General features: G+C 37.2%; 1 protein-coding gene across 5 annotated transcripts in view; it reads right to left on the bottom strand.

Moving 5' to 3' along the window:
* Nucleotides 1-25,505, bottom strand: part of UIMC1 (ubiquitin interaction motif containing 1) — a 115,595-nt gene extending 90,090 nt beyond the window's left edge. For 3 of the 5 annotated variants that reach the window (XM_027035336.2, XM_053226160.1, XM_053226157.1), the window contains exons 1-2: nt 25,357-25,505; nt 17,904-18,056 (exon numbers count right to left, since the gene is read on the bottom strand). In XM_027035336.2, the coding sequence (XP_026891137.1) occupies nt 17,904-18,050 (147 nt within the window). In that variant the 5' untranslated portion in view covers nt 18,051-18,056; nt 25,357-25,505. Of the gene's footprint in view, nt 1-17,903; nt 18,057-25,201; nt 25,326-25,356 lie in introns of those variants that run through there. The other 2 variants (XM_053226155.1, XM_027035345.2) reach the window with 2 other exon arrangements.
* Between the last annotated feature and the right edge of the window lie 319 nt (nt 25,506-25,824).

The raw sequence follows: 25,824 nt of genomic DNA, 5'->3' as shown, positions 1-25,824 counted from the left end.
AGGGTACTTACCCCACCTCCGGCTCAGTAGTACTGTCGTGAAACAAAGAAGAAACAGCCAGTACTTGAGAAAGTACAAAGAGAAGCAGTAACTTCAGCCATCTGACCTACTCACAAGAAATAGTAAAGCCCTAGAGGCAGCAGGAACACTGCAATGGACTAGACTGTGTCATCACATCTCCCCCTACACCCATCCAAAATTCATACAATGAAGTCCTAATCCCCAATGTATTGATATTTAGACAGTATCTTATAGAATGAGACACCAGAGAACTTACTCTCTTTCAACCAGTGCATCAGGGAGGAAAAGCCATATAAGTACACAGTGATAAGGTAGCCATCTACAACCCAAGGAGAGGGTCCTCACCAGACAATGACCCTGTTGGCACCTTGATTTTAGACTTCCAGTCTCCAAAACTGTGAGGAAATAAATTTATGTTCTTTAAACCACTTAATCTATAATATTTTGCTATGGCAGCCCAATCACACTGAAAACCATGATACCATGACACCAGATATAAAGTTATACAAAGGACTGAAGAGCACCAAAAATGGAAACCACTGATAAATATGATTGTTTCTCCTTAGCTTCAAAAACTGATTGTTTAAGCAAAATAATAACAATGTACTATGGGGCTTATAATATATGTACAAGAAAAACACATGACAACAATAACATAAAGTTCAGGGCAAAGTAATAAGAGTAAACTATCATAAAATGCTTACATTATACATGAGGTGGTATAACATCATGAGGTTACATTATGATAGGCAAAATAGACATACTAAAATCCCTGAATAAACCATTAAAATAATAAGAGTTATAACCAGTAAGTCAAAAAAGGAAGATGAGATCATAAAAAAGACTTGATTAATACAGAAGAAAACCCAGAAAGTCAAAAAAGGACACAAAGAACAGATGGAACAAACTGAAAACAAACAGCAAGATGATAGATCCAAATCTAACCTTACCAATAATCACATAAAATGTGAATGGTCTATACAACAAAATTAAAGGCAGTGATGGTCAGACTGGATAATAAAGCAAGACTCAGCTATACATGCTAACTATAAGAAATGTACTTTACATGTAAAGATTCAAACAGATTTAAAATAATAGGATGGGGAAAAACAGCATGGAAGACAAGTCAAAAGCAAGCTTAATGGCCCCAACATAATGAATGTAACAACAAAGAAAGCAAACACAAACATGAGGCCGACACTAACAAAAAGCCATCCAGCAAAGACACAGAAAAATCTCTGAAGAATTTTACACTAGGTAACTAGGTTGACAGATTTATAACATAAAGATCATTTGAGAAGTTTATAATGGTTTTCATTTGAAATACTGAGACTGCTGAAAAGTTTTAAAATTTTATAGGCCTATTTTGATGTTTAAAACTCACTTTGAGAAAGAAAACTGCTTTACTTTGCTTAAAAGTAACTAAACATTGTTCACTGTACTTGTGTAATAGTAAAAGCTTATCCTACAGCAAATATGAGGAAATTCCATTTAGAAAATGATAAATTTAGAATTATGGTTGTGACATATATTCAATTAGTGTATATGTTATTGCATAATTGACAGAAAAAACTTCCACTTGAAAAACTTTGTATAAACCTTTTCCCCAAATATCGTGGGTTTTGTGCAGTTTTTTTAAATCTTGGATTTACAGACTGTCCTTTCACTCATGAGTTTTGTAAAAGGCAAAGAAATTTATGATAGATAAAATATGTTACATCTAAGGGGCGCCTGAGTGGCTCAGTCGATTAAGCATCCAACTCTGGATTTCGGCTCAAGTCATGATCACACAGTTCGTGAGTTCAAGCCCCACGTCTGGCTCCATGCTGACAGTGTGGAGCCTGCTTGGGATTCTCTCTCTCCCACTCTCTGCCTCTCCCCTGTTCGCTTGCTCTCAAAATAAATAAAGTTAAAAATAAATGCTACATCTACCTAAGTACTGATTCTCTTTTATCAAAAGTCCATTTTAATCTCCCAGTCTACATGGTGTTACATTATTCTGCTTCTCTGTAACAATGTCTTTATGCCTTTCTGTAACAGAACCAGATACTTAACTAAAGTTGAAGTGACAATTGTACAAAGTACAAAACTTGAAGATAATTTAGTTTTGTGCCTGGGAATTCAGTAAAATCACAGGACTGTCCTGAACAAAACAAAATGGATTATATACAGGAATAAGTCTGGTTTAGGGTTATTAACCCTCTTGAAATGAACCATCTAATACCCCTAATAAGCACTAGTAGATAAAATTTAAAACAGGTTTGTTTTTAAGTAATAATCTCAACTTCCTAAGTTTTCTTTTTAAGTCAAACTCATTAAGGAAGTCATAGAAGTTGTATTTTCTTATTCAGGGAGAAAAAAATCAATCTCTGATGCTTATATACTAAATTTAAGTAAATACCACATTAAAAAAGTAACCTATTTGAAGGTCACCTGAGTGGCTCAGTCGGTTAAGCTTTTGGTCTTTGGCAAAGGTCATGATCTCGCAGTTAGCAGGTTCAAGCCCCACATCAGGCTCTGTGCTGACAGCTCAGAGCCTGGAGCCTGCTTCAGATTCTGTGTCTCCCTCTCTCTCTGTCCCTCCCTCAATGACACTCTGTCTGTCTCTCTCTCTCTCTCTCTCTCTCAAAAATAAATAAAAACATTTTAAAAAGTTGAGGGATGCCTGGGTGGCTCAGTTGGTTAAGCGTCCAACTTCGGCTCAGGTCATTATCTCACAATTCATGGGTTTGGGCCCTGTGCATTGGGCTCTGTGCTGACAGCTCAGAGCCTGGAGCAAGCTTCCTATTCTGTATCTCCCTTCTCTCTGTCCCTCCCCTGTTCTCTCTCTGTCTCTCAAAAATAAACATTAAAAAAACTAAAAAAAAATTTTGAAAAAAATTCACTATTGGAAAACATGGCTATATTAAAAGGAAACTTTATTCTCATTTCTGTATCATTTATGAGACAGGATTGCAAAGAATATACACATTCATTTCTTCAAAGCAGCAGAAAAAGTAAAAAGTACTGGCACTTTGACAGTCTCTATATTAAACCCAATGTTAACATACAACATTTATGGGTATATAGCTAAAGGACAGCATACCAAAAATATTGTTTTGAATATTAGTTCATTGAGTAATTTTCAATAGCTCAAAGACACTTCTCATGTTTGAAAACTAAGTAAATGGGGGAAATTAAGACAAGATAGTTACAATTTTAGGTCTACGATTTGTAAGTTTCACCAAAAAATAGTATTCGCATGTGACATATATTATGTTTTAACCTCATGGTTAATTATATTCATCTGTAGATGAAAAATTAAATTATTTCAAAAATTGGATGTTTTGCTTTTCATAGATCTTAAAAAGGAAATAGGACCCATTGTTTTGAGGGAATTCTATTACATAACACAAACGAGTCATTCTGTATTTGGTCCTTAATACAATTTTAATTTGGACAGATTTATTCTAATTAAGCCATAAATATTAATATATAAGCTTGTTTTGATTAAAGAATTTTCCTATCAATAAAAAAAAAAAAGAGAAGACTGGATAGTTATATATATGTCATAATAAGTGGATGTCAGAACAAAGGATATCACCAGCGATAAAAAAGATAATCTCATAATGATAAAGGGATCAATTATCAAGAAGAGATAAAATTCTTAAGTTTACATACATAATAATAAAACTTCAAAATATATGAAACAAAAACTGACAATACTGAGAAGAGACAGACAAATCCACAATTACACACACAGCCTTTATTTAGTATCTCTGTCAAAATAGTTGTAATATTTGCAGAAAATAAATAAGGATATAGATTTGACAACAATATCAACCAACTTGATTATATTGATAATTATAGGGAAAAAAACACAAAAAACACATTCTTCTCAAGTACACATGAAATATTTACCAAGATAAATGATTTTCTGGGCCACAAAACAAAGTTCAATCAATTTGTAAAAGATTCAACTCATATAAAGTACATACAGCCAAAGGAATTAAATTAGAAATCAGTAACAAGGGGCACCTAGGTGGCTCAGTTAAGTGTCCAACTCTTGATTTCAGCTCAGGTCATGATCTCACAGTTCATGAGACTGAACCCCACATGGGACGCCACGCTAACGGCATGGAGCCTGTTTGGGATTCTCTTTCTCCCTCTCTCTCTGCCCCTCCCCCCACTCATGTTCTCTATGTCTCTCAAAATAAAAACTTAAAAAAAAAAATCAGTAACAAAAAATCTCTAGAAACACTCCCAAGTATTTAGAAAATAAATAACACACTTCTAAATAACCCATAAATCTAAAACAACAACAACAACAAAAAAACCAAAAACACAAAGGGAAATTATAAAGTATTTTGAATTGAATAAAAATGAAAACACAACATGTAAGAATCTGCAGCATGCTTTAATGGGAAATTATAGCATTAAACACCAATATCAAAAAGAATAAATGTCGGGACATCAGGGTGGCTCAGTCAGTTAAGCATCTGACTCTTGATTTCAACACAGACTCATGATCTCAGGACTAAGATCTAGCCCCAGTGAGATCTAGCTCCATGTCTGGCTCCGTGCTGGGGTGCTGGGCATGGAGCATGCTTAAGATTCTCTCTCTCCCTCCTGCTCTCCCCCTCCCCCACTTGCTCTCTCATTCTCAAAAAAAATAAATGTCTCCAATCAATGACCTTAACTTCCTTCCACATTAAGAAAATAAAATTAGGGGCACCTGGATGGCTCAGTCAATTGAGCAACCAACTCTTGATTTCAGCTCAGGTTATGATCCCAGGGTTGTGGGTGATTAAGCCCCACAATGGACTCCACACTGAGCATGGAGCCTGCTTAAGATTCTCTAAGAGTGCCTGGGTAGCTCCATCAGTTAAGCATCTGACTCCTGATTCTGACTCAGTTCATGATCTCACGATTCATGAGTTCAAGCCCTGAGTCCATCTCCATGCTGACAGTGGGGAGCCCGCTTCAGAATGCTCTCTCCCTACCTCCCTCTCTGCCTCAGCCCTGATCATTCACTCTCTCTTTCAAACTATAAATAATAAACTTAAAAAAAAAAAAATTCTCTGTCTCTCCCTCTGCTATTCTCCTCTACTCGTGCACTAAAATAAAAACAAAAAACAAAACAGAAGGAATTGAAGTAAGCAGAAGAAAGGAAATAATAAAAACCAGGGCTATCTGGGTAGCTCAGTCGGTTAAGCATCTGACTTTGGCTCAGGTCATGATCTCACAGTTCATGGGTACCAGCCCTGTGTCGGGCTCTGTGCTGATAGTTCAGAGCCTGGATCCTGCTTCAGATTCTGTGTCTCCCTTTCTCTCTGCCCCTCCTTTTCTCTCTCTCAAAAATAAATAAACATTTAAAAATTTTTTTTCAAAAAAATAAAAATACCAAAGTAGAAATCAATGAAAGAGGGGCGCCTGGGTGGTTCAGTTGGTTAGGCAACTGACTTCAGCTCAGGACATGATCTCACGGTTCGTGAGTTCGAGCTCCGCGTTGGGCTCTGTGCTAACAGCTCAAAGCCTGGAGCCTACTTCAGATTCTGTGTCTCCCCCTCTCTCTACCCCTCCCCTGCTCACGTGCTATGTCTGTCTCTCAATAAATAAACGTTAAAAAAAATTAGAAAAAAAGAGATCAATGAAAGAGAAAACAGACAAACAATGCAGAAAAATCAATGAACAGAAAGCAATAAAACTGGACTGATTAGGATTAAAGAAATTATATCAGAAACCAGAGAGGTGTTATCATTATACATCTACAGATTTTAAAAAGGGTAAAGTTAATATTAAAAACAACTTTACATTAGCAATGTAGTTGGAATGGACAAATTCCCTGAAAGACACAATCAAAGCTCACTCAAGAAAGAGTTAACTTAATGGGAATGCAAGCTGGTACAGCCATTCTGGAAAATGGTATGGAGGTTCCTCAAAAAACCAAAAATAGAACTACCCTACGACCCAGCAATTGCACTACTAGACATTTATCCAAGGGATACAGGTGTTCTGTTTTGAAGGGACACATGCACCCCCATGTTTATAGCAGCACTATCAACAATAGCCAAAGTATGGAAAGACCCCAAATGTCCATCAATGGATGAATGGATAAAGAAGATGTGGTATATACAATGGAGTATTACTCGGTAATCAAAAAGAATGAAATCTTGCCATCTGCAACTACGTGGATGGAACTGGAGGGTATTACGCTTAGTGAAATTAGAGAAGGACAAAAATCGTATGACTTCACTCATGAGGACTTTAAGAGACAAAACAGATGAACATAAGGGAAGCGAAACAAAAATAATATAAAAACAGGGAGGGGGACAAAACAGAAGAGACTCATAAATATGGAGAACAAACTGAGGGTTACTGGAGGGGTTGTGGGAGGGGGGATGGGCTAAATGGGTAAGGGGCACTAAGGAATCTACTCCTGAAATCATTGTTGCTCTATATACTAACCAATTTGGATGCAAATTTAAAAAAATAAAAAATAAAATTAAAAAAACAAGATTAACTTAAAAAAATAAAGACTTAACCTGAATAGCCTTATATGTAATAATGAAATCAAAATTGTATTTAAAATACTTCCCACAAACAAAACTTCAAGCCCCGATGACTTTACTGGTAAATTCTATCAAACACTTAAGTTAGAAATAATACCAATTCTACTGAAACTATCGCAGAAAACTGAAGATGATATATTTTCCAACTCATTCAATAAAGCCCAAATCACCCAACATCAAAACCAAACACAGATATTACGAGAAAACTACAAACTAATAACCCTCATAAACAGAGGTGCAAAAATCCCAATTAAAATTTTATCAAATCAAATCCAACATTATGAAAGGATAATACATCATGAGCAATTGGAGTTTGTCCCAAGAATGCTGAATTTCTTTAACATTCAAAGATCAATGTGATTCACAATATTAAAACGAATTTAAAAAGGATTATTATAAGTTCATCTCAATCCATACAGAAAAAGCATTTCACAAAATCTAATATTCATTCCTGATCAAAACTCTCAACTAGTAAACTAGAAACAAAAGAGAACTTCTTCGGGGCATGTGACCATCTCAGTTGGAAGAACATGTGACTCTTAATCTCAAGGTTGTGAGTTTGAGCCCCACATTGGATACAGAGATTACTAAAAAAATAAACTTTTTTTTTAAAAAAACCGAGAACCCGATAAAAGGTGTCTATGGAAAACCTACAGTTAACATCATAATAATGGAAGACTACATGCATTCCTCCTAAGATCAAGAACAAGACCAAGAGGTCTATTCTTGGCATTTTCTATTCAACATTATACGAGAGGTTCCAGTCTGGGAAATCAAACAACAGAAAGAAATATAAGGAATCCAGATTGCAAAGAAAAAAGCAAAACAGTCTTTATTAATAAACATTAATAAATAAACATGGCCATGTAGAAAATTTGATGGAATCTATAAAAATATACTAGAATAAGTTTCCAAGGTTGCAAAATACAAGAAAAAATACAAAAATCATTTCTATGCATATTCTACCAAAAAAAAAAAAAACCTGAAATGTTAAAAGAATTCCATTTACAAAAGCATCAAAAAACATCAAATACCTAGGGTTAAATCTGACAAAAGATGTGAAAGATCTGTATGTTGAAAACTACAAAATATTGCCATGAGATGTTAGAGACAACCTTAAAGAAATAGAAAAATATACCGTACTCATTGGCCAGAAGTCTCCATATTAAGATATTAATTCTCTCTCAAATCGATCTATAAATTCAACATCATTCCAATTAAATAACTAACAAAATTTCTGTAGAACTGGCAAACTGATATCAAAATTCATGTAGAAATACAAAGGAACTAGAATAGCCAAAAACCTCTAACAAAGATCAAAGAAGACTGACAAAAACCTCTAGCAAAGATCAAAGAAGACTGACCTATAGTAATCAGGGGTACCGGGTAGCTCACTCGGTTAAACGTCTCACCTTTGGGCTCAAGTCATGATCTCACAGTCATGAGATCAAGCCCTATGTCAGGCTCTGTGCTGGGCATGGAGCCTGCTTAAGATTCTCTCTCTCCCTCTGCCCCTCCCCCACTCATACTCTCTGTCTCAAAAGAAAACAAACAAACTTAAAAAGGGGAGGGGACCTGGCTGGGTCACTTGGCTGAGCATCTGACTCTTGATATGGGCTCAGCTCATGATCCCAGGGTCATGGGATCGAGCCCCACATCAGGCTCCACGTTGAGTGTGGAGTCTACTTAAGATTCTTTCTCTTTCCCCCTCTGTCCCTCTCCCCTGTTTGTGTGCTTTCTAAAATAAATAAATAAATAAATAAACAAACACTATAATAATCAAAGCAGCATTATAAACTGAGTTAAGACAGACAAAAAGATCAGTGGAATAAAGTCTAGAATTAAATTCACATAAATAAACATGACTGATTTTTAACACAGGTGCAATGGTACAGTGAAGAAAGAAAAGCCTTTCCAACCTACAGTGCTCAAAAAATTGGGTATGATGTTGGGGCGCCTGGGTGGCTCAGTCGGTTGAGCGTCTGACTTCAGCTCAGGTCTCATCTCGCAGTCCGTGAGTTTGAGCCCCGTGTCAGGCTCTGAGCCAACAGCTCAGAGCCTGGAGCCTACCACTGATTCTGTGTGTCCCTCTCTCTCTGCCCCTCCCCCACTCATGCTGTCTCTCTCGCTCTCAAAAATGAATAAATGTTAAAAAAAAAAATTGGGTATGATGTGCAAAAAAATGAACATGGAGCTATACTACACTATATAAAAATTAACTCAAAATAGATCATAGATCTAAATGTAGCACCTAACATAATATTTCTAAAATAAATCACAAGAGACAATCCTTGTGAACTTGGGTTAAGCAATTTCTTTTATTTTTCCCCCCCTTGGCACTGTAAGTTTTTTTTTTAAATTTTTTAAATTTACATCCAAGTTAGTTAGCATATAGTGCAACAATGATTTCAAGAGTAGATTCCTTAATGTCCCTTACCCATTTAGCCTATCCCCCTTCCCATAACCCCTCCAGTAACCCTGTTTGTTCTCCATATTTATGAGTCTTTTCTGTTTTGTCCCCCTCCCTGTTTATATATTATTTTTGTTTCTCTTCCCTTATGTTCATCTGTTTTGTATCTTAAATTCCACATATAAGTGAAATCATATGATTTTTGTCTTTCTCTAATTTCGCTTAGCATAATACTCTCTAGTTCCATCCACATAGTTCCAAATGGCAAGATTTCATTCTTTTTAATTGCCAGGTAATATTCCATTATCTATATATACCACATCTTCTTTATCCATTCATCCATTGATGGACATTTGGGCTCTTTCCATACTTTGGCTATTGTTGGTAGTGGTGCTATAAACATGGGGATGCATGTGTCCCTTCGAAACAGCATACATACCTGTATCCCTTGGATAAATAACTAGTAGTGCAATTGCTGGGTCATAGGGTAATTCTATTTTTAACTTTTTGAGGAACCTCCATACTGTCTTCCAGAGTGGCTGCACCAGTTTGCATTCTCACCAACAGTGTAAAAGAGATCCTCTTTCTCTGCATCCTCGCCAACATCTGTTGTTGCCTGAGTTGTTAATGTTAGCCATTCTTACTGGTGTGAGGTGGTATCTCATTGTGGTTTGGTTTGTATTTCTCTGATGTTGAGTGATGTTAAGCATTTTTGCATGTGTCAGTTGGCCATCTGGATGCCTTCTTTGGAAAAGTGTCTACTCATGTCTTCTGCCCATTTCTTCACTGGATTATTTGTTTTTGGGTGTTGCATTTGATAAATTCTTTATAGATTTTGGATACTAACTCTTTATCTAATATGTCATTGGCAAATATCTTCTCCCAACCATCATTTGCTTTTTAGTTTTGTTGATTGTTTCCTTTGCTGTGCAGAAGCTTTTTATTTTGATAAGGTCCCAATAGTTCATTTTTCATTCCCCTTGCCTCTGGAGACCATCAAGTAAGAAGTTGCTGCAGCTGAGGTCACAGAAGTTGTTACCTGTTTTCTACTCTAGGATTTTTTCAATGGCTTCCTGTCTTACATTGTGGTCTTTCATCCATTTTGAGTTTATTTTTATGTATGATGTAAGAAAGTGGTCTAGGTTCATTCTTCTGCATGTCGCTGTCCAGTTTTCCCAACACCATTTCCTGAAGAGACTGTCTTTATTCCATCAGATATTCTTTCCTGCTTTGTCAAAGATTAGTTGGCCATACGTTCGCGGGTTCTCTATTCTGTTCCATTGATCTATGTGTCTGTTTTTGTGCCAGTACCATACTGTCTTGATGATTACAGCTTTGTAATACAGCTTGAAGTTTGTTGGGTTAAGCAATTTCTTAGATATGCCACCAAAAGCACAATCCATAAAAAACAAATTGGCAAACAGATGTCATTAAAATAACTTCTAGCATTCAAAATATTGATAAGAGAATGAAAAGACAAGCCATGAACTTTGAGAAAATATTTGAAAAGCAAGTACCTAATAAAGGACTTTTAGCTAGAGTATATAAAGAACTTTCAAAACTCAACAGTGAGAAAACAACCAACCCAATTCAAAAACAGGTAAAAGATCTGTCTCCCTCTCTCTCTGCCCCTCCCATGCTCATACCGTCACATTCTCTCTCTCTTAAAAATAAACTTTAAAAAAAAAAAGATGATTCCTTTACTATATAAACTGTGGCAGGACAACAGAAGGTGAAAAAGTGTGATAGCTTAAACTTGGATACTAAAATCTAATTCAGAAGGTACAAAAAAAGGACAATTATACAAAAACCAATGCCACTAGGAATACAGATGCAAAAATCCTAACATATTAAGAAAGCAAATACAGTATTATGTTAGCGTAATATATAGTGACCAAGTAAGATTTACTCCAGATTGCAAGATGTGCCAAAATTAGAAAATAATATTAATGTACTATATAAAACTAACTGATTAAAGGAGAAAAACTATACCATCATCTTGTTAAAAAATGAAGCAGCATTTGATTAAATACCCATTCCTAAAAACACTAATATTAAATAAGCAATTAATATTTCTGTAACATAATAAAAAATAGAAATATGAAACAAAATATCTGAATACTTCTACAATTCAAGTCAAGACAAAGATGTACTCTATCACTGAAATCAATCAACATTATTCTAGAAGCTATAATCAATGTAACGAAACAAACAACAAAAAAAGGTATAAATACTAGAAAGGAAAAGAGAAAATGATCCATTATTAGCAGGTATAAGTGCCTACCTGTAAAACCCAAGATAATCAACACAACAACTATTTCAAAAGTCTGTAATGGACTAATGGAACAAAATAGAAAATCCATAAACAAGTCCATTTATTGACAAGATTTTAGTTTACAATAAAGGTAAAACTACAGGGGCTCAGGGGCTCATCACTTAAGCATCCAACTTCGGCTTGGGTCATGCATGATCTCATGGCTCATTAGTTCAAGCCCCACAAGGGGCTCTGTGCTGACAGCTCAGAGCCTGGAGCCTGCTTCGGATTCTGTGTCTCTGTCTCTCTCCACCCCTCCCCAACATGCACTCTCTCTCTCTCTCTCTCAAAAATTTTTTAAGGTAAAACTTCAAATTTTTGGAGAAATGATTACTGAAAAATGTTGGTTAAAGCATGTAACCATTAAGACTGCTTTTTAGTATATATGTACTGTTTTGAAATACACATAAATGGGGGGTGAAAAAATGAAATACACATATATGTGGTAGAACTGTACAGAAAATCATGGAAATGTAAAACAAATACAGTGCTTACCTCTAGATGGGTGGAAAGGGATGCAACTGATGAGGGTCACACTAAGTCAAGAGGGCTTCTAAGGTAGTGAATACAGATATCCGAATTATTTTTTTAAAGTATGATTTTGTATTTTATGTAAATGTAAAAACCGTATGATTATTTCTATAGATACAGAAAAAGCATTTGACGAAGTACAACATCCACTCATGATGAAAACCCTCAACAAAGTAGGTCTAGAGGGAACACATCTCAACATAATAAAGGGCTTATCTGAAAATCCCACAGCTAACATTATTCTCAATGCAGAAACACTGAGAGCTTTTCCCCTAAAGTCAGGAACAAGACAAAGATGTCCACTCTCACAACTTTTATTCAACATAATACTGAAAGTGCTAGCCACAGCAATCAGAGAACAAAAAGAAATAAAAGGTACCTAAATCAGTAAGGAAGAATCAAAATTTTCACTATTTGCAAAAAACACGATACTACATATTGAAAACACTTAAGACTCCATCAAAAAACAACTAGAACGGATAAATGAATTCAGTAAAGTCACAAGATACAAAATCAATGTATAGAAATCTGTTGCATTCCCATACACTAATAATGAAGCAGGAGAAAGTGAAATTAAGAAAACAACTCATTCACAAGTGCACCAAAACAATAAAACATCTAGAAATAAACTTAATCAAAGAGGTGAAAGAGCTATACTCTGAAAACCATAAAACACTGATGAAAGAAATTAAAGACAACACAAAAAATGCAAAGACATTCCATGCTCATGGGTTAGAAGAACAAATATTGTTAAAATGGCTCTACTACCCAAAGCAATCTACATGTTTAATGCAATCCCCATCAAAATACCAAGAGCATTTTTCACAGAACTAGAACAATCCTAAAATTTGTATGCAACCACAAAAGACCCCGAATAGCCAAAGCAATCTTGAAAAAAAAAAATTCAAAATCTATAAAGAACTTATCAAACTCAACACCCAAAAAAGAAATAATCCAGTGAAGAAGTAGGCAAAAGACATAAACAGACACTATTCCAAAGAAGACATCCAGGTGGCTCAAAGACACATCAAAAGATGCTCAACATCACTCATCATCAGGGAAATACAAATCAAAACCACAATGAGATACCACCTCACACTTGTCAGAATGGCTGAAATCAACAACTCAGGCAACAGATGTTGGCGAGGATGTGGAGAAAGAGGAACCCTTTTGCACTGCTGGTGGGAATGCAAACTGGTACAGCTACGCTGGAAAACACTATGGAGGTTCCTCAAAAAGTTAAAAATAGAATTACCCTATAACCCAGCGAATGCACTACTAAGTATTTATCCAAACGATATAAAAATGCTGACTCAAAAGAGCACATGCACACCAATGTTTATAGCAGCACTATCAACAATAGCCAAATTATGGAAAGAGCCCAAATGTCCATCGACTGACGAATGGATAAGAGGATGTGGTATGGGGCACCCGGGTGGCTCAGTAGGTTAAGCATGGGACTCAGCTCAGGTCATGGTCTCACAGTTTTTGAGTTCAAGCCACATGTTGGGCTCTGTGCTAACAGCTCAGAGCCTGGAGCCTGCTTCAGATTCTGTGTCTCCTTCTCACTCTCCCCATCCCCGACTCATGCTCTGTCTCTCAAAAATGAATAAACCGCAAAAAAAAAAATTTAAGAAAAAAGTATGTGGTGTATACACACACACACACACACACACACACACACACACACACACACAATGGAATATTACTCGGTGATCAAAAAGAATGAAATCTTGCCATTTGCAACCACATGGATGGAATTAAGTGTGTATTATGCTAAGTGAAATGAGTCACGCAAAAGAAGATAAATATCATATGATTTCACTCACATGTGGAATTTAAGAAACACAACAGATGAACAGAGGGGAAAGGAAAGGAAAATAAGATAAAATAGAGAGGAAGGCAAACCATAAGAGACTCTAAATACAGAGAACAAACTGAGGGTTGCTGGAGGGGAGGTGGGTGAGGAGATGGGTTATGTGGGTGATGAGCATCAAGGAGGGCACTTGTTGGGATGAGCACTGAGTACTGTATGTAAGTGATGAATCACTAAATTCTACTCCTGAAATCATTATTACACCATATGTTAACTAACTTGGATTAAAAAGAAAACAAAAAAAGAAGTATCACAATTCTAGACTTCAAGTTATATTACATAGCTATAGTAATCAAAACAGTATGGTACTGGCACAAAAATAGTCATATAGATCAATGGAACAGAACAGAAAACCCAGAAATAAACCCATAAATATATGAGCAATTAATCTTCAACAAAGCAGAAAAGAATATTCAATGGGAAAAAGTCTCTTCAACAAATGGTGCTGGAAAAACTTGTCAGCTACATGCAAAAGAATGAAAGTGGACCACTTTCTTACAGCACACACAAAAATAAATTCAAGATGGATTAAAGACCTAAAGATGAAACTTGATACCATAAAAATCATGGAAGAGACCACAGGCAGTAATTTCTCTCACACTGGCCATAGCACCAGTATTCTAGATATGCCTCCTGAGGCAAGGGAAATAAAAGCAAAAATAAACTATTGGGACTCCATCAAAATAAAAAGTTTCTGCATAGCAGAGGAAACAACAAAACTAAAAGGCAACCTACAGAATGGGAGAAGATATTTGCAAATGACATATCAGATAAAGGATTAGTATCTAAAAATATAAAGAACTGATACAACTCAATACCCCCCCCAAAAAAAATCAAATAAAAAAAAAAATGGACAGAACACATGAACAGACACTTCTCCAAGAAGACATCCAGAGGGCCAACAGACACATGAAAAGATACTAAGTATCACTTATCATCAGGGAAATACAAATCAAAACTACAATGAGATATCACCTCACACCTATCAGAATAGCTAAAATCAAAAACACAAGAAATAAGCATTGACAAGGATATGGAAAAAAAGGAACCCTCTATGCACTGTTGGTGGGAATACAAACTGGTGCAGATGCTGCAGAAAACAGTATGCAATTTCCTCAAAAATTTAAAAATAGAACTACCCTATAATCCAGTAATTGTACTACTGGATATCTACCCAAAAAATACAAAAACACTAATTCAAAGAGATACCTGCACCCCTATGTTTATAGCAGCATTATTTACAATAGCCAAGATATGGAATCAGCCCAAGTGTTCATCAACAGATAAATGGATAAAGAAGATGTGGCATATATGTATGTATATATATGTATACATACTGATAATGGAATATTATTTAGGCATAAAAAAGAATGAAACCTTGCCATTTGCAAGGAATATTATTTAGCCATAAAAAAGAATGAAACCTTGCCATTTGCAATGACTTGGATGGAGCTAAGTGAAATAAGTCCAAGAAAGACAAATACCTTATGATTTCACTCATGTGGTTTAAGAAACAAAACAAATGAGCAAAGGAAAAAGAGACAGAAACAAACCAAGAACAGACTCTTAACTACAGAGAACAAACTGATGGTTATCAGAGGGGAGGTGGGGGGAGAATGGGTGAAATAGGTGATGGGGATTTAAGAAAAAAAATAAATAAATAAATTATGATTTGCATTTTATGGACTCTCCTGTGCGGCATATTTGACAACTTAAAAAAAAATTAATGAGTTAGATCTGTACCTGTTGTTATAAAAAGATCTGCAATAAATATTAAATTAAAAAACAAAACAGCCTATGTAGCATGATTCCTTTCCTGTAAAAGATTTTATTTATAGCATATTCATAAAAAAAACTTTTCTGGAAGAATAGAGAAAAAATTATTACTTTTATTTAAATGTACACTGACTGAGGTGTACATCTTCACTATATAGCTTTCCATACTATTCTGTTTTCAAATAGTTTTGAACTGTTTTTATCTGTTTTAACATGTATGTATAAAATGTTTTAACATATCTGTGTGTGTGTATGTGTATAGTTATTTTTGTTAATATTATTATTAACCAAGTTATTCAACTGGTAGAATTGGTTATTATTATTATTCTACCAAGTTATTCAACTGGTAGAATTGATGGATTCTTTTATTTTCTCCTTTTTTTTTTTTTAATTGTATTTATTTCTTTTGACAGAGAAAGAGAACACGAGCAGGGGAGGGGCAGAGAGAAAGGGAGAGAAAGAGAATCCTAAGCAGGTTCTGCACTGTCAGCACAGAACCCAACATAGGGCTCAAACTCATGAACCATGAGATCACAACCTGAGCCAAAATCAAGAGTCAGATGCTTAACCGACTGAGCCACCCAGGCACCCCTTGTTTTCTTCTTTATACTTTCATACCTTTTTATTTTTTTATTTTTTTTCTTTCATACCTTTTTAAAAACTATTTAGCCAAAATCCTAATTAAAAACTAGACTATAAGGAAATTCAAAAAAATAAACAAATACCCAACAGAGATGTGAAAACATGTTCAATTTTCCTAACTATTAAAAAATACACAACTTTTTCATTATGAAATTGGGAAAAATAAAAAATGTGGTCACACCCTTCAAAAGGAACAAGGCAACTAATGCACTACTGATAAGAATACAAATGAGAACAAACTGTGACGGTTGTAATGAAGTATACTATATTAAAATTCTAAACTGATCTTGTAGGGACTAGAGAATCAAAGATTTTTTAAGTAAGTGAATACAACAATCTAAAATCGGAATTCTTAAAAGAAAGTTGGAGTAGGGGCACCTGGGTGGCTCAGTCGGTTAAGTACCCGACTTCAGCTTGGGTCATGATCTCAGAGTTTGTGGGTTCGAGCTCCATATCAGGCTCTCTGCTGACAACTCAGAGCCTGGAGCCTGCTTTGGTTTCTGTGTCCCCCTTTCTCTCTGCCCCTCCCCTGCTCATGCTCTGTCTTTCTCTCTCAAAAATAAATAACCATTAAAAAAAAAAAGTTGAAGTAAACTAAGTGAAGTGTAGAGAAAAACCAAAGATAGACAATCAAGTTCAGAGTCTTAACAGACTCAAGAGCTCAAATAACAACATGATCTCAATAACAAGAACTCAAATAACAGATGATCAAGGAAAGAAATGGAAATGAAAGAGAAAGAATAGATTGAGTGTCATTTAAGAGGTAAAAACTAAAGAATGTGGTGAATGATTAGGTATAAAATATGAGAAAGAGGAATGAGTTAAATACAATTCTGAGTTTTAATAACAAGGCAAATGAGGGGTTCTACCATCAAATGAGCTAGAAGATAAAGAAAAAAGAGAAGTAAACTTGGAAGAAAAAACAATGACTTAATTCACTGCCTTCCTCTATGTAACCTAAAGACCAACGGAAATCTCTAATAAACAAATGGAAAGAAGGAACAAAGAAGAGATGTTAAGATCTAAAGCAGCACTGTCCAAAAGCAACACTGTCCAGTAAAGTTTTCCACAATGAGGGGCACCAGGTGACTCAGTCAGTTAAGTGTCTGACTCTTGATTTCAGCTCAGGTCATGATCTCACAGTTCATGAGTTCAAGCCCCATGTAGGGCTCTATGCTATAGTGCATAGACTGCTTGGGATTCTCTCTCCCTCTCTCTGGCCCTTCCCTGCATATGTGTGCTCTCTCTCCCTCTCCTTCTAAATAAATAAGTAAATAAATAAACAAATTTTTAAAGTTTACCACAAAGATGACACTATAACTGTGTCATCTAATACAGCAGACACTAGACTCATGTGACTTTGATCACTTGAAATATGCCAGTATAACAGAGAAAGGGATTTTTTTATTTAATTTTAATTAACTGTAATTTAAATAGCTACAGGTGATTCATTGCTATCACACTTAGAGACTTTACAGCATTTACATTCTCTTTCTCCCACTTTCCAAACACATAAAAATTTTTACATTTGCCTTAGTCTCTTCTAATAGTTTAAAAAATACCATCTTGGGTCAATATATTACAAAAATGAGTAACTATGATCCAGTCTCAGCCAAACAGTATTACTTTCTTTTACATAATTCTTAATTACATTTACAAATCAAAATGAAGCTGAGTAAAAAACTGCACATTCCAGCAAACTGGCATTAAGGTATAGTCACAAAACAAGCCATGGAGAAGGCCTAGTTTGAGAGCTAAAGCCCCACTATTCAGAATACTAACCTCTCCATCACTATCAGATATCACAATGAATGCATCTTCAAACCTACGTTTCCTCTTCAGATTGACAGAACTGGCAGTTTCTGCATCTTTCTTCTCCAAGTTCTGTGCTTCAGTGGCTTCTTTAACCCTTTTCTTTCTCCGTGGCATCCTTGTCTGAAACACAGGGTAAGTAATTTACTCAAAGTTTAATTTTTCCAGATGCTATCTGTAATTTAATCATATAAAAGAAAAAGGTTCCCATCTAAAAGAAGTAAAATAACTTCTGAATACTTCCACTACTCATTAAAATTCCAATTTTTCTATTAAAAAACTATATATGTACATATCTCATCTCTGTAGGGACATTTCAATAAAAATAATATAATAATTTATCCCAGTTATTTAAACATGAACTTAGTTGGTTCTCTTGACTATGTATTATAATTTAAAGGAACTATTTTTCAACAGCAATGCCTCCACTTGATAAAGAACATCTCCAAAAAACAAAAACAAAAACCAAAAAACCAACCCATAGTTAATATGACACTTAAACATAAAAGACTGAATGCTTTCTCCTTAAGACAGGAACAAGACAAGGATGTCTGCTTTCATCATTTCTAATGAACATTATCCTGGAGGTTCAAGGCAGGTCATCTACGCAAGAAGAAATAAAAGATATCCAAACTGGGGCGCCTGGGTGGCTCAGTCACTTAAGTGTCCAACTTTTGGTTTCAGCTCAGGTCATGATCTCATGGTTCATGAGTTTGAGCCCCATATCAGGCTCTGTGCTGACAGCACAGAGCCTACTTGGGATTCTGTCTCCCTCGCTCTCTGTCCTTCCCTTGCTTGCCCATTCTCTCTCAAAAATAAATAAATAAACATTAAAAAAAAAAAGACATCCAAATTGGAAAGGAAGAAGTAAAACTATCACTATCTGCAGATGACATGGTCTTGTATTTAAAAAAACAAAAAAATTAAGGACTCCACTGAAAAACTATTATAACCAATAAAGAAGTTCAGAAAAGACTGCAGCATACAGTCAACATACAAAAATCAATTGTAGTGTTATCCACTAGCAATAAAAATCCAAAAACTGAATTTTAAAAATTCCATTTCTAATAACATCAAAAATAATGAAATTCTTAAGAATAAATGTAACAAAATAAGGCAAGACTTACAAATGAAAACTTAAAAATATTTTGAAAGGAGGGTCCAGTTCAAGATGACATAGTAAAAATCTTGATTTAACCTCCTCCTATAGACACACCAAGTCTACAAATATATATGGAACAAATTATTTTGAAATAAACTTAAAACCTGGCAGAGCAACCCATTCGCATAAGACAAATGAGAGGGAAACCACATCAAAGCAAAGTTAAGAGAAATCTCATCATAATCCCCACCCTAGGCACAACAACCCACAGTGGGGGCGGGGGGAGTCAACCCAGGAGCTTCTCCCTGAGCAGAGATCAGTTTGAATCGCATATCTGGCATCACAACTTTTCAGACCTGCAACTGAGAGATAAGCCCCCTAAACATCTAGCTCTGAAAGCCAACAAGCTTGCATCCATTAAGACTCCCAAAACCAAAATGAATTGAAAAGCAGTTCTCAAAAAGCTGACACATACCAACTCACCCACCCCAGGGCTCAACACAAAGGCAGCCAACTGAAAAGCACCAAGACTTTCTGTGAGAGAGACTTGTTTATCTTAAAACATCAGCCTGAGGCGCAGGCATCTAATTTAACATACACGTGGGTGACTACTGAAATATTCAAAGGCAGAGGCCAGTAGGCACCATCTTTGCATCTCCCTCTGCCTCATTCAAGCTTGCCAGTATCTCCCAGAAAGGAGTTTGTGCCCTTGTCTGATACTCCAATTTTTACAGCTGCTTCCCAGGGGATACTTCCAGATCACCTGCTTCTGGGGGCCACCAGGACTTACTTACACTGACAGTCCTGCAGGACTTTATATATTTGCATACTTTAAATGCTGCAGCCTGAGAGTCTGGCTTCCAAACAGCCTCAACCTAGGTGATGACTGAGTTCCTCCCCTTTGGGACATTGGCAGTTCTTGGCATACCTTCAAGTGCCAGGAACCACTAAAAATATACTAGGCTGCTTGGATAATCACAAAGGTTTGAAAGACAACTAAAAGCTATGGCAAAGTTGAAAAATAAGATTCATTTCCTACATAAGGCCATTCTTTCAAAACTTGCTATTTTATCTAGTGCACAGAATCAACATGGAGTCAAAGAAAATACAAAAACAAACAAAAAGCAAAATACAAAACAAAACCAGAGGAAGATGTTCCAAACAAAAAGAATTAGATAAAATTCAGAAAAACGCCTTAACAAAAGAGAGATAAGTCATTTACCTGACAAAGGAGTTCAAAATAACAGTCACAAAAATTACGCACTACACTCAGGAGAATGAATAAACATAATGAGAATTTTAATTAAAAGAAAATAAAAGAGAGTACCAAACAGAAATCACATTACTGAAGAATGCAATAATATAACTGAAAAATACAATAGAGGGGTTCAACATCAGACTATATGAAAAAGAAAAGATCACTGCACTTGAAGACAGACCAATGGAACTCATTCAATTAGAGCAGCACAAGAAAAAAGATGAATAGAGTGAAGACACATTAAAGAACTTATGGAAAGGACAAAACCAGGCAGACTGACATTCACATTACAAGGGTCCCAGAAGAGCGAGAGAAACAAGAAGGAAAATTATTTGAAGAAATAATGGATAAAAATTTCCCTAATCTGAGAAAGAAAACAGACATCCAGATCCAGGAAGCCCAGAGAGTTCTAAAAAAGATGAACCCAAAGGAATCCACATCAAGACAAATTATATTTAGAGTGTCAAAAGTGGGGCACCTGGGTGGCTCAGTCAGTTAAGTGTCTGACTTTGGCTCAGGTCATGATCTCACGGTTCGTGGGTTCAAGCCCCGAGGTGGGATCTGTGCTGACAGCTCAGAGCCTGGAGCCTGCTTCAGATTCTGTGTCTCCATCCTTCTCTCTGCCCCTCCCCTGCTCACACACTGTCTCTCTCTCTCTCTCTCCCTCTCTCAAATACAAATAAACATTAAAAATTTTTAATTAAAAATACATATCATACTTAATGGTGAAAGACTAAAAGCTTTCCCCTTAGAACAGGTACAAAACAAGGATGTCCACTCTCAGCACTTTTATTCAACATTATACTGGAGGTCCTAGCCAAAGCAATTAGGCAAAAAGAGAGAAAGAAATAAATAAAAAGCATATAGATTGGAAAGAAAGAAGTAAAACTATATTTTCAGATGCAATGATATTGTATATAGAAAATTCTAAGGAATCCACTAAAAACAAAACAAAACAAAACAAAACAAAACAAAACCAAACCCTATTAGAGGGGTGACTGGGTGGCTCAGTTGGCTAAGCATCCAACTTCAGCTCAGGTCATGGTTTCACTGTTCCTGAATTCAAGCCCCACATCAGGCTCTGTGCTAACAGCTCAGAGCCTGGAGTCTGCTTCAGATTCTGTGTCTCCCTCTCCCACTCATGCTCTCTTTCTCTCAAAAATAAACGTTAAAAATTTTTTTAAAAAAGAAAACCATCAGAATACACAAGTTTGGCAAGGCTGCAGAATACAAAATCAATAAATAAAACTATTTCTATACATTCAAAATGAGCAATGTGAAAATAAAGTTGAGAAAACAATTCCATTTACAATAGCATCATAAGGACTAACTTTACCTAACAGAAGACATGCAAAACTTACACTCTGAAAGCTACAAATCATTTTTTAAAGAAATGAGAGATCTAAAAAATGAAAAACATCCCACGCTCAAAGATCAAAAGATTTCATATGGTAACACTCTTTAATATTTTATTTTTTATTTTTTTAATGTTTATTCATATTTTGAGAGAGAGTGGGGGAGGGGCAGAGAGAGAGGGAGACACAGAATCTGAAACAAGCTCAAGCTCTGAACTGACAGCACAGAGCCCAATGCAGAGCTCGAACTTACAGACCGTGACATCATGACCCGAGCCCAAGTCGGACACTTAACTGACTGAGCCACCCAGGAGCCCCAAAGATGGCAATACTCTTTAAACTAACATATCAATTCAATACAATACCTAATAAAATCCTGGTTCATTGTGTGTGTGTGTGTGTGTGTGTGTGTGTAAATCAACAAGCTGATCCTAAAATTCACACGGCAATTCAAGGGTCCCAAGATAGATATTTTTAACTTTTTAAATTTATTTATTTTTTAGAGGGGGGAGGGGCAGAGAGAGAGAGGGAGGGAGGGAGGGAGGGAGAGAATTTGAAGCCAGCTCCACACCCAGCACGGAGCCCAACGTGGGGCTCAATCTCACAACCCTGAGATGATGACCTAAGCTAAAATCGAGTCAGATGCTTAACCAACTGAGCCACCTACGTGCCCTGATGGTCCAAAAATATTCTTAATTAACTAATCTTCATAAAAACCTAAGAAGTATATATAATTATTACTAGGAAGCATAAGTACAGAAAAGTAACTTGTCCAAAGTTACAAAGCAGGCACTTGCAATTCTGTCACCTGACTCCAATACTCTATAACTTAATCTTTACACCTCTTCTAACTAAAACTGCTACCTAATATATGGTATGCACACATAAATATGTGCTGAATGAACAGCTTAATGTATATATTTAAATTATTAAATACTACAAAAAGGCATAAAAGGATAAAATTATTACAGGTTGAATAGCATAGGTAAAACCTGGATGTCAGAATTAGTTTGAGAGAATTCTCAAGGAATCACGGTGCCCCAGGAAAACATCTTCTATGGAATAGCTTTCATCTTATTAAATGTTTTCTGTACCCTAGAGTTATTTAAACAAAATTGCTCAAATCTGACATGAAGAATAGCTATACCACCAAATATATGTATTTCTTAAAGATGAGTAAATAAAAACCCTTTTCTGTAGCACAGAACCACCTGTAGTCTCAAAGTGGGTTTTCAAAGAATTAAGCAGATAAGAGATAGGTAAGAAGCATTAAGTAAAGGCACCCCACAGATACAGACTCCAAAATTCAGTGCTTCATGAGATGTAGCCACTTTGCTCCACAGTAACTCTAAGAGTAAAAACAAGGCATTGGTTGGCCAATTTAATTTTTTTAATGTTTATTTCTGAGAGAGACAGAGCGTGAGCAGGGGAGGAGCAGAGAGAGAGAAAGAGGGAGACAAAGAATCTGAAGCAGGCTCCAGGCTCTGAGCTGTCAGCACAGAGCTGGACTCCGGGTTCTAACTTGTGAACCTCGAGATCATGACCTGTGCTGAAGTTGGATGCCCAACCAACTTAGCCACCCAGGTGCCCCACTGTTTGGCCAATATAAACACACAGGCCAACATATAGCTCAGTTACTATTTATTTAAGTTGCTACCCTTCAAAATAAAGAACTCACTAAAATAATGGCTTATCTTCAATTATTTGAACTGAGGCTATAGAATGAATTACCACTAACTGTGAAGGAAAAATAGAGCCTAGAGGCCAAAAGCCTCATCTTAATTATGACAGGAACAAAATGTCTCTAAAAGAATGTACAAGCAGTAAAGGTGATGCAATAATGAGACGTGGTTTTTTTTATTATTATTATTTCTCACGTAGCTTTTTTTGGTACTATCCTTGAAAATCTCCAATTTGGGATACTATTTGTCATTTTCTTTAAGCACATCTATCATCTTTATCTATCTGAAGAACAATCACTGAAAATATAATTTTAAATCTTGACATTCTACCTACCAAACCTGCTTTGAAAGCTTAAAGACACAGGGACCTTAACAACTCTTTATGAATGACTGACTATAAGTTATTAAGTCACTATTCAAGAAATGTGGTACCAACCTCTTTATCACCTGATTTCACAGATTGTTTCCTTGTTTTAAAAAAAAAAAAAAGGTAAATGGGGGCCACTGGTTGTCTCTGCCCAGCCTCCAATTTTGGCTCAGGTCATGATATCACAATTTGTGAGGTGGGGCAGAGCCCAATTTCGATCTTCTGTCTCCCTCGCTCTCTGCCCCTCCCCCACAGACATACACTGTCTCACTCTCTCAAAAAGAAATAAAACATTTTTTTAAAAAAGGTAAATACCTTTACAAACACACACACACACACACACTTATTCTTTATTCTCGGCCTCAGGATAAGTGTGTAACAACAAACTCCAAACACATTTTGAGTGATAATTATAGTTATTTATGGAGTCCTGGGACACTATTCTTGGTACCTCACACACATTATAAAGGTTATCTTCCCAATAACTATATGTGGTAGGATTCACTATTTTACACTATTTATCACTAATCATTATTTTAACGATTTTTATCAGTATTTTAATGTTTGTAAACTTACTCAAAATCAAACAATTGGCAAGTTCCTAGGTTGGTAAATGGATATGTTGTGAACTGCAGCTCGATATGCCTGATTCCAAAAACACATTCTTTGATTCATCTACAAAGCACTAGCTCCCGACAGAAAAAAAATACAGAAGCATAAAACTTTCACTTTTTCCTGGACATTACTTATATCTCAGTATGATACAGTGACTAAATACAAGAACATTAGGCTGACTGGATTCAAAACAGCCCTACCACTTATCAGACAGGTTACCTCATCTGTAAACTTAGAATAGTACCTATTTCATATAAGTGTCGTTAAGATGATCTATAAATGTGTACGTGTAACAAGCTTGAAACACTGTCATCATACAGAAAGAAACATCAGTTCCGTTAGAGGGGAAAGTGGCAAACAATAAAGATTTCCAAGGAACAGATTTTTTTCTGAGCAAACAACTAATCACTCCGCAACTGAACTGTAGCCTGGCCCGAAGGGGGGGGGGGGGGGGGGCAGCGGAGGGGCCCGGTGGCCCTAGCTCCGGTAGAGGTCCGGGCTGTGGGGCCCCGTGGGGGGGACACGGCGAACACTGAGCTGCCTCCCGGGGAGTTCAGCGTGAGGAAGACGCTTTCGAGGGACGGGCGGGGTCAAGTGCCCATCGTCGCACGAGAAATAACGAAGGAGCGCCCAGGAAGATAAAGGCCGCACCCCCCGGCGCGGGGGGGAGGGGGAGCGGGGGGGACAGGGGGGAGCGGCGGCGGGGGGGGGTCAGGCCTGGCACCTGAGGGAGGAAGGCCACCACCGCGTCAGGAGGCGCCCAGCGAAGTCCCTACGGCCCACCCTGGTGTACCAAAGGGCCCCACTCTCGCGTCGGGAGGCGCCCGCCCGCATCCTGTGTTCCCACCCCGGCGTCCAGAGACGCCCACCCAACAGCCTGAGGGGCCACCTCGGCGTCCGGAGAGATCAGTCCCTGCACCAAGAGGGCCCTACCCAGCGTCAGCGGCGCCCCCTCGGGTGAAGAGCGGGCCGCGGCCCCCGTAAGAGAAAGGAGGAAGAGAGAAGACGGCGGGCTGGAGGTGTGTGGAGGCGGCAGGTACTCACCGACCGGCCGTCGGCCCTCAGCCGAGCCCCTCCCCCGGGGCGCTGCGGGTCGCGAGCGTCCGCAGCGCTTCAGGAGCGCGGGGCCGGCGCGCGCGCAAAGCTGAGGCACCGCGGGGAGGAGGGGAGGAGTCTTGGGCTGGTGGGAGCGCAGGCGCCGGCGTCTGGGGACGGAACCAATCCGCACCGCGGGGGGAAGCCGCTGCCAGGTCGTACCACTGCACGAGGGCTGGGGCTCGCCAAGAATGAGTCGGATTTGAGCTTGGAACACAGATTGCCCTCCCGGCGTTTTGCAGTGTTCTCTTTCGTTGTGTCATTTTTTTTACACGTTGAGGGAAACCAAAGGGTAACAGGCGCTCGAAACACTGCACTGAACCCCTTCAAAGTCTTTTCTGCCACACCAAGCCTCCTCTGGCCCTTTCTTTTCATGTAGAATTATATTGAAATTTTCTGTTCATATGACCACTTGAA

The sequence above is a fragment of the Acinonyx jubatus genome, chromosome A1, assembly GCF_027475565.1.
Source record: "Acinonyx jubatus isolate Ajub_Pintada_27869175 chromosome A1, VMU_Ajub_asm_v1.0, whole genome shotgun sequence".
NCBI lineage: Eukaryota > Metazoa > Chordata > Mammalia > Carnivora > Felidae > Acinonyx > Acinonyx jubatus.
The sequence above is the reverse complement of the archived record's forward strand: the minus strand, read 5'-3'. Positions and strand labels throughout refer to the sequence as shown.